Below are 10051 nucleotides of genomic sequence, written 5' to 3' on the forward strand. Positions count from 1 at the left end.
ATGTGCAAGCTTCTACTGTTGTCTATCTTATACTGAAGCAAGTCATAAGCAAGGGCTTATAAGATCATGTTGGTGATTTAAGCAATGAGCATTAAATAATATGTTATATAACATGCTTCCATGATTCGTTTGTATGCTGTTTGTATAAGTCATCATGGATGTCATTTGTATGTTTCTGCCTTTGTATATGTTAGATAATTATGGGCAAGCTTCTGACATTATGTGTATATTTTATACTGAAACAAGTCACTAAAGAGCAAGGGCTTATAAGATCATGTTGGTGATTTAAGCAATAAGCATCAAATAATATTTTTATATAACATCCTGCCATGATCATTTTGTAGTGAGATTCTGTTTTTTGATACCTGATACATTTTTCACCATCTATAAGTTATCCAAAAATGGAACACCTTCAAGCTTGTCCTATTTATGCAACTTGCTTGTTGAAACGGTGAAACCTATTTGGCCTTTTTTTTAAATATATAAAAAGAACTATAGTTTTTTTTGTTAATATGATGCTTAAAATCATCATTACAATTGCCGGTGGTTCTAATGCAAATATCCGTTTACTTCTGTTGCTAATTTAAAGATATTACCAAGATATCCTGAAGAAGTATAAAAGAAGTTGCTATGAAGAACCATTCAAAATTGACAGTGCTCCATGGAAGGTCTTAATGTTTTGGTTTATAGAGTTCATACCCAAAAAGAATTTGGTAATAAGACTTGCTTTCGAATGAGACTAGTTAATTGGTAGAAAGATTGGTAGCAAGATCTATTTTTTTCACTTTGTAGATAAGGAGCAAGATTCTAAAACTTGGTTGGTCCCTGTTGGTCTCCTGCCTAAGCCACAAATTGCAGTGTCTTTATCTGGATATGATGCTTTGTTGACTGGTTCATACTTCATAGCATGTTTGATTTGTTTATTACTTGCTCTATTATCCTCTACTGGATGCATTTACGTGGTTTTTTTTTTCCATTTTTAATCTTTTTTGTTCTTTACTGATTTTCATTATATTGCAGTTTATTCTTTTATGATTGATTACATCTTGCTTGAATTTCTAACCTGATGATACTACTGAGACAGTCCTATCTTATCCCAACCCCATTGTTGATACCAAAATCAATTCTGATTTCTCCAACTTCATGGAGCATTCTAGCAAAAATTCAGAGTCTAGGATAATGGAGATTGTTATAGGAACAAATAAGCCGGAAAATATGGAAAAATATATCCTTTGCTTATGTTGTCCTTTATTAAAAAAAGAAAGGATTATATAGTTGAAAAGTATTAGAAGCAAGCAAGACTGACTTGTTAGATGTATCTAGTTTTCCATATAAATAGATACATGTCTAGTACATGTTGGTTGGGATCTAATTAGTAAGACTGTAATGAGTGTTCTAGCAAAAAAGATGATTTTATCCAATATAAAATACATGGTATATGTGTTGTAAAGTCAGAAAGAGAAAGAAAAAGAAAAAAAAGGGGCAATTATTTGGTATGATGGACATGAAGGGAATCCCCAAACCTTTGACAATTGTTAACAAGGATTTAAAGCTTGTGATGGCACTGTTGTCATTATAGGTTACACATTGATAAATTGAACTTTGACTAGTTACTGCAAGGTTTGATGGTATGCCATCAATTTAATATAAGTTTCAGGTTATTAACATAATTTTTACCATATGTTAACCTTCAGTTCTACAAAGGTTTATGGTCATGCTCGAAAATTACTATTTCAATTTCATTTTTTAATACAACTTAAGCTTTCATCTAGTATTCAGTATCTCAAACCTCTAGAAGGTTCCAGGAATATCGAGGAGGTCTATCACTAAGAATTTGGCATGATTATAGTCAGGATTGGTCTTTTACACTCATTTTTCACCTCAAAGTGAAAGTTAAATGTTGCATCTATGTGCAAGTATCACACCATTAAATCTGAAGGATGGTCAGTGTGTCTAGTCACCAGTCCATTAAACAGCTGGCTTCTTTTGACATCATCATTTTTAGTTGTCATTTGCATCATTGTTAATGACCCTTGCACACGTCTGGAAGTTTCAAAGTTCTATTAGCCTGCATATATGATAGATTCCCACTTTGACTTTTTCATTCTGTAGTTTGTTTGCCTATCTGTTGTGATATATGAGCCTATGAGGTATTAAGTTTCCCTCTTATAGTATGAAACCTAATCTTTGAAATCACTATTTAGTGTAGGGGAACTTCAGTCTGCAATTTCACATAAATGTCTCTTAAAATTAAATTGATTGCTTATTGCTTTTTTTTTAGTGTAGGCAGTCTTCAGCAATGTTAACATCTTGATTGACTTCTTAAATAATGAAATCTTGGCAAAGACTTTAAATTGACCTCTAAAACTATATTCCTCCTTAAAACTGTCAACCACAAAGACTAAACTATCAGTGGGGTACTTTTCTCTTAATTGACTTCTACAATAATGAAGCCTTGTAAGCAAAAAAGTACTCGTAAAGTTGTAATAGTATGACATGGTTTTTCCCTTCTAGATTGATGTATCTACAACAACAAAAGAAGTCTGAATTTCCCAACTAGCTTTATTTATGTAACAGATTACCCTCTGAAATGTGAAATATTTTTTCGAGAATTTTTTACAACCTCTTTTTGTTGTTTTTCCTGCTAAATATGCATATGAAGATGTGATATATGTGTTGCTGGACCTCCAAAGACTCAAAATATGAAGGCTGAGGCAGTTATTTTTCTGGGAGTGCTGAAAGCTGAAAGTGTAAGTGCTTCACTCATAGTACTTTTTCATTTTTATGATATTTGTCTAGGAATTTTGAGTGAATGTAGCCTTTCCATTGTCTCTTTCCTTGCATAATCATGTCATATTTAACATGTTAAATTGTGGTCTCTTCTTATACCGGTGGAAATGCTCTTGTTTTTGTTGTTGGAGCAATCATTCACAAAATATGAAAAAAAAATTATCATATTCACTTGTTGGTTAAAGATTTAAAGTTTCCTAGATGTCATTTCTTGTCTATCTTTTGTAATTTAGTCTTTTCAATTCTGGAAAGAATGAGGATCAGTGGCATGGGTCGTTAGAAATCAGAACATATCGTACCTAAGGTGATTGAGACGTGCCATTCTGACCTGTGAAGTAGTGGCTGATATATGCCTAGGCTATGTTTTGGCCTGTGTTTGGCAGGCTATCATACTGTGCTTAATAGATAACCACAGGCCTTTGCACCAGGAAATGAGAATTCTCATTTAGATATCCATCAAGCTTCATCTCCCTCCTGTTGCAATTCTGAATTTAAATTGACTTGTCCATTTGTTGAGCATGCAATTTTTGGTCCTTTTGGAAATGTCCAAAGCATCTTAAATGATTTCTCTAATGATGTTATCTTCAATAAATGCTACCTCCAATTTACCATTCTAGTTCTGCGACACCACAATTATGATACATATGCCTTAGTTTGTTGATTAAATTGATTGTGAAGAAATTATACATTCACTTAAATATATAATTTTCTATAAGTCTAGATGACTGTCTAGGACCTTAGCTAAATCACAACCTGTTTGGAGTATCTAACTATGCATATCTTAGGTGCTGAGATGCTTAGTGACCCTAAATAAATATACGTGTTTTTTCATGCATATTCTTTTGAAAATGTCATATAATTTCCTACCACTTTAATTGTGTTTACTTTAGGGGCATACTAGTGATGGATATGTATATGATACTGGCAACAAGATGCTTAAAGGGAGGTCAAACCTCAGGGTGGTGATCAGCCGAATAAGGGAACAGGTTTGTGTTCTTGTCATGGTATACCATGTTACATCAAGATTTATGGATCTATATGGAGGCATTCTTAACTTGAACTCATATGGATGATTCAGGAAATGCTATCTACTGCTACGTTATGATGTCACCCAAAATTGACCCATTAAACCTGCATATGGTTGTAATTTTATTAAAAGCATTTTTATTGTTCTATTGTTGATCAAAGGAAGTAATGAACAAATCCAAGAGCATAAGTTTAAAATTTTAAATTGAAACATGGTAGCACTCATATGGTAGGGATTAAGCTCTGCAGAGACCCAACAATCTTGAAAGATTGCACTTTGGGCATCATTAGATTCTGGTTTATGCAGATGATGTGTAGAAGACAACATTTAGGATGCATGATGGCCATTATGAATCTGTTGTCATGTCTTTTGGCTTGACAATTGCTCCTTCCATTTCTCAGGGTCTCATGAATTATATTTTTAGGCCATCACTGAGGCCAAAGATATAAACCTTTGCCCAAAATTGGTTTCAGTAACTGATCAGATTAGTATGAAAAAAGAATAAAAAGGAATTGATTGACATCATCTTATTTAGTTCAATACCAGTCCTTGGTCAGATCAATAAATTTGATTTCTTGGTTGAAGCATTATGTCAAAATTTTGATTTACAATCCCACATGGGCGGTAGCACTGGGAGCATTTGAAAAGTCAATTAGAAATTATGAGACAACATGAGCTCTATATAAAAGAGAGCAAATAAACTTCTGGGTCTATCTTTATGAGCAATTTGGAGCATGTTATCTCCTTGAAGGTTGAAACAGATCATGAGTGACGTAAAACACCAAGAGGAAGATGGTGAGAGAAAATTTTGGGCAGGAAAAAATGAGAAATTTAAGATGATAGTGGAATGGCCGACACACACCAGAATTTTGTTCAAGGAAATGGCCAATTTTCAGGGCCCTTGTTTTCTTCATTGAAGAAAAACTGTTTTGTTTAGACTTACAAGGTAACAGATGGCATTTGAGGAAAGAAAGTGATAACACTGGCTCGTCTTAGTATTGCCACATTTCAATTACCAGTTTGAGATTGAGATAGATGCCCTTTGACACCAGAATTGGAACTGGTGCATTATTGACCCTGGTTGGGCTTCCTGTTGCATGATTTAACTAAGCACACAGTGGTTGGTGATCACAGTGCTCCATATTTGCTAAGTTGGTGATTGTGATAAAGATGGATCGCCACTCACCCAAGTACATATTGGATCAACATTGGCATAACATCGGTGGACTCAAAGCTACTTTTCTATTCTTACTAGATTAAATATTGACATGGGATAAAAAATTCAGTTGCAGATGTGCTATGATGGATCTCCAGGGAGACTGAGCTACACTAGTATACATTTTCTGCCTTTTCCTTGCCTAATTTGGCAGCTGGATATGATAAGAGTCAACTTTGCTAAGCTTCACATGAAGTGCATACTGATCCATCTTCCTTGCCTTGACATACTAGTTGGTATCTAATTCATCTATTCTAGGGGTCTAATTATAGTTGTCAGGTTTCCCCACGTTGAGATCAGATTCTAGTTTACTTTATGGCACACTGGACATGGAACAACCCAAAGAGTTGCAAGTGATTTAGTTATAAATTCTACTGGCTCGAGTGATATAGGGCAAAAGTATTCATACCAAATCTGGTGTAAGACGAGTTTGTGGGAGTTTTTTTCACGAGAACATAGGAAGGGTACAAGAGAGGAATGAGAAGATAATGGTAGGAACATATAACAAAAAATTGACAACTACCATACCCACTCTGGTTCAAGAAAACACTCCTAGGGATAAAGGTTTCGTACAACAACATAATCCAGGAACATCCACAATGAGTCAAACTCCTTCCTACCCAGCCATCACAGCAGCAAGAAACATTCTTATGGGGATGAAATATTCTATGAAATTCAACGCTTATCACCTTCCTTTTCTTTTGGAGTCTTAGATCAAATTCAAAGCTTATGACATCCTTTTTTAAAATCATTCATTCAAACCTATAAATGTGTCTTTAGTTTCTTTTGGTATTCCTTTCTCTTCTTCTTGGACAATCTTGGTAACCAATATAAGATTGTTGTAGATGTTGTGACTTATTAAAGTTGCAAAAGACACCTAAATTAGTTAAAGTTGTTCAAGAGAAAAATAAAATTAAAATTATTCGAGAGAAAAGTAAATCATGGTCCCGCATCATCAAGATATGGAAGTATGTATGCCAGTGGGTCAAGTGTGAAGCTGCCAAATTGACTTCTATAACTGCTTCCTATTCGTAATAGAATTTGAAAGGACAATGTCATTGTAGGCCTCTTGACGTATCAAGTAAGTCCATAATCATGGTGCTACTTCATCACACCCCTACACTAACAATCAGGTCATCGAGCTATTTGTAGAGCATGTAACAGAAATCCTATTATAATGGTCAATCTATATCCATCATGCATGCTTCGTAGAGTTATGACAAGTGGGACATGTTATAGAATTTATAAGAAAAAAATATTCATTGTATGTTTTGATGTTTGAGTGGAACAACTTAATGTGGAACCATTATTCCACATATACAAATACAGGTCTCATACTGGAGCGGTATTTTCAATGAGCACACATTGAAGTAATGCATTAGCAGAATTTTAACATGTTGAGCTGCATTGTCATGATTCTTCTTAGTTGTCACTAAATATTATATTGATGTTATTAACGTCTTATGTTTTGACGAGCTTTGCAGTCTCATAAATTTGCTACCGTCGACCGGCTATGGTGGCAAGGTCTTGCACGCATATTGGAGAACATGGGGTACATCAGTGAAGGAGATGATATGGTGGGCAATTAAAGTTGTAGTGAAAATATCTGTTTCTTTTGATGCAAAATGAATCCTGGGGTATCTGACAACTTTTTCATCCGGGAATACTATGCCTATTTTGAATTGCATGTGTTACTTGCAGTGTATTTACACACCATGATGTAATTTCTGTCTTTTCAGCATCTAATGGGACAATTTCATAGATTTGTGCTATATGGTTTTGCTACTATATAGATTTGCATTGATAAGAGTTTTAGCATGAAGCAAAATATTTTAAGATGACGTTTATTATATTCTCATCAGTCCATTGGGCTTAAAAGTTTAGCTTTTATACAGATTCTTATCTATGCCCTGAGCTTCTCTGGTCTAAACTTATTTAGTTCTTTCCTTTTTGTTCTTTCAGGTCCATGTATCGATACGATTTCCTGAGCTAACAGAATTGGGCTTAAGATTTCTCCACTCTGTATCAGAAAAGGATTTTTTCGCGCATCCAGAAGCAGATATGCTACTCGCAACCAAAGAGGACCAGCCATATTCTACTTTCTCCGAGTGGGGCCGAGGTTGGGCTGACCCCGAGATTCGCCGTCAGCGTCTCCAAGGCAAAAGACATCGGAGGAGAAAAGGAAGAAAACGCTCTCAGAAGTACAACGCGCATAATCCAAGCACAGTCAGAGGAAGGTTGGCTGCAAAGCTTTCAAAACGAACAAAACATTGACTCCGTTGGAGAAGAATTGATGAGGTTTAGGAAATGCTTTATTTTCTGCAACAACTATGCCCAAAGTTCCCCGAACGTAGAGGATGGTATTTGCAAGGCTTCCAGCCCCGTCGTATCATCCATGGCACAGTTGGTGGAGAGTGAGGTCTTGTTCTTCCCATGCCTTTTTTACTTTCGTTGCCAGAATTAAAGCCATCATTTTTCTTCTTTTTCCCTGTCAAATTTTTAGCCACTGTTGACTGTTCATTGAATTTTACCCCTTCATGTTCAGGAGAACCTTATTGATGGTGCAGAGGGGGTTTTGATAGTTGTGCTGCGAGTATTTGATCTTTATACTTATGATTATTTCTGTAATTAGTCTCATTTAGTATTTTAATCTTTATACTTTCAAAAGTTATATTGGGATATTTATGTTTACGATTCTTATATAGAATTAAAAATCAAAAAATAAAGAAAAGTTTGATTGGTATAACGAAGTTAAATGTTTTAATAGAAATCTAAATATAATTTTTCAAAGTATAAAAATTAAAATATTAAAGATGATTAATTAAAAAAATAATATATAATTAACTCATATAATGTTATTTTAAAATCAAAATATTAAAGATAATTTTTGAAAATCAAATTATTAAATATAATTAATTAAGAAAGATAATATATAATTAACTCATATAATGTCGATCCCATTAACACATGATCAGTTTGGGCGGAGGAATTGTCCACTGTGGCCTAAACACATTTCTTCGAACACTTGGTGCGCTGGCCGCTGCCATGCATTACTCTGAGAGGTTTACCTTATGCGGGATTCTGTTGAGGTGTTGCGTTGCCTCGGGGACATGTCCCTCCTCCCGCCCTTGAGGCCTCCGTCGTCGTCAGGGTGGGAGGAGCTACCCCCCGCCGCCCGCCGCATCCTGCACTCCCTTAGCACGTGCACCTCTCCCTCCCACCTCCCCCGCATCCTGGCCCAGATCCTCCTCCACCGCCTCCACCCCAACACCACCATCGCCTCCGCCTTCGTCAACGCCTGCCTCGCCCTCCGCCGCCTCTCCCCCGCCCTCTCCCTCTTCTCCCGCCTCCGCCGCCCCCACGTCTTCCTCTGCAACACCCTCCTCCGCACCGCCCTCCTGGTCCCCTCCTCTTGCGCCGCTCCGCCGCCCCTCCTCATCCTCTCCCACATGCTCCGCTCCTCCGTCGCCCCCAACAACTACACCCTCCCCCTCGTCCTCAAGTCCCTTCCCGACCTCCCCGGGGGCCGCATGATCCACGCCTTCGCCCTCAGGTCTGGCCTCGCCTCCGACCACTACGTCCGCAACTCCCTCCTCCGCCTCTACGGAGGCCGCGGCGACATGCCCTCCTGCGAGCGTCTGTTCGACGAAATGCCCGCCCGCGAGGTCGTCGCCTGGACCACCCTCATCGCCTGCTACACCAACTGCCGCAGACCCGGCGACGCCCTGATCGCCTTCGAGCGCATGCAGTACGCCGGTGTCGCGCCCAACCGCGTCACCATGGTCAACGCCCTGGCTGCGTGCGCCGCCCACGGGACGCTCGACATGGGCGTCTGGATCCACGACTACGTGAGGAGCCGCGGCTGGGAGCTGGACGTCGTCCTGGGCACCTCGCTAATCGACATGTACGGGAAGTGCGGGAGGATCGACGCCGGCATCGGCGTCTTCTCCAGCATGGCCGAGAGGAACGTGTACACCTGGAATTCCCTCATCATGGGGCTCGCGCTAGCCAAGAGCGGCGAGGAGGCCTTGTCGTGGTTCTCCAGGATGGAAGGCGAGGGCGTCGATCCCGACGCCATCACCCTGCTCGGCGTCCTGTGCGCCTGCAGCCACGCGGGCCTAGTGGAAGCGGGCCGGCGGGTATTTGATTCCCTGTTGCGGGGAAGCTACGGGTTCCGCCCGGAGATCAGGCATTACGGGTGCATGGTGGATCTCCTGGGACGCGCCGGCTTCCTCGGCGCAGCCGTCGAGCTCATAGAGACAATGCCGTTCGCGCCCAATGCGGTCATCTGGGGATCGCTCATGCACGCCTCTCGAACTCGCGGGGAGTTGAGCTTCGGCGAGCTGGCGGCGAGGAAGCTGGTGGAGTTGGAGCCGACGAACGTGGCTTACCACGTGGTCCTGGCGAATCTGTACGCGGAGATGGGGAGGTGGAGGGAAGCGGAGGAGGTGCGGAGGCTGGTGAAGGAGGGCGGACTGAGGAAGGACGCGGGTTGGAGCTTCGCGGAACGTGTGGGGTAGAGTGGATCGCTCAAGGTGTTCGCCATAAGTCCTTGGGCGAAGGTGGCGGACGAAGCAGGGGGTGTGGCGATCGGAGAGAGCACGGAGGACGGGGATGACGCATAAGGGAACAAGGCGGAGGCCTCCGAAGGGGTGGGGGGGTGAAAGCAGAGGGAAGCCAAAGGGTGAGGTTGTGGGCATCAGGGACGTCGACGAGAGCCACGGTCCAAGGAGGGGGTGACGGGGGACGACAATGGAGGCCACAAGAGTAATCTTATCTACAAACAAAAATAGAAAGTTTGACTTATTTACAGAATTTGCCCTTCTTGCTTTCTGTTTCTGATCGTGGAAATATATTTGAAGACCGCCTATGTATGCTTATTGTTAAACCTTGCCATATAATTGGAATGTTTGTGACAGCATTTGACGTATCCCACTGTATAACACGCTGAGGATTCTTTGGGAATCATCCATGAAGAAGAGGAGGAGGCCGCCTGTCGTTGAAGGAATCTACAAAAC

At 40.1% G+C, this 10051-nt stretch overlaps 2 protein-coding genes across 5 annotated transcripts in view; both read left to right on the top strand.

Moving 5' to 3' along the window:
* The window catches only part of LOC135618809 (ATP-dependent DNA helicase Q-like SIM), a 28617-nt gene extending 20917 nt beyond the window's left edge, over positions 1-7700 (top strand). For all 4 annotated transcript variants that reach the window (XM_065120064.1, XM_065120066.1, XM_065120065.1 and 1 more), the window contains 4 exons: positions 2663-2750; positions 3681-3776; positions 6518-6610; positions 6996-7700. In XM_065120064.1, coding sequence (XP_064976136.1) covers positions 2663-2750; positions 3681-3776; positions 6518-6610; positions 6996-7307 — 589 coding nt within the window. In that variant the 3' untranslated portion in view covers positions 7308-7700. The remainder of the gene's footprint in view (positions 1-2662; positions 2751-3680; positions 3777-6517; positions 6611-6995) is intronic.
* Positions 7701-7994: 294 nt separating this feature from the next.
* Positions 7995-9963, top strand: LOC103993663 (pentatricopeptide repeat-containing protein At5g56310-like). The gene has a single exon (XM_009413814.3). It carries the CDS (start codon positions 8105-8107, stop codon positions 9551-9553), a length of 1449 nt encoding a protein of 482 aa, XP_009412089.2. The 5' UTR covers positions 7995-8104; the 3' UTR covers positions 9554-9963.
* Positions 9964-10051: the final 88 nt, after the last annotated feature.

This window comes from Musa acuminata, chromosome BXJ2-8 (assembly GCF_036884655.1).
Source record: "Musa acuminata AAA Group cultivar baxijiao chromosome BXJ2-8, Cavendish_Baxijiao_AAA, whole genome shotgun sequence".
NCBI classification, from domain to species: Eukaryota; Viridiplantae; Streptophyta; class Magnoliopsida; order Zingiberales; family Musaceae; genus Musa; species Musa acuminata.

Bases quoted from the DNA above. Each gene is read 5' to 3' on its own strand.
- LOC103993663 (XM_009413814.3), top strand. From the start codon at position 8,105: ATGCGGGATTCTGTTGAGGTGTTGCGTTGCCTCGGGGACATGTCCCTC.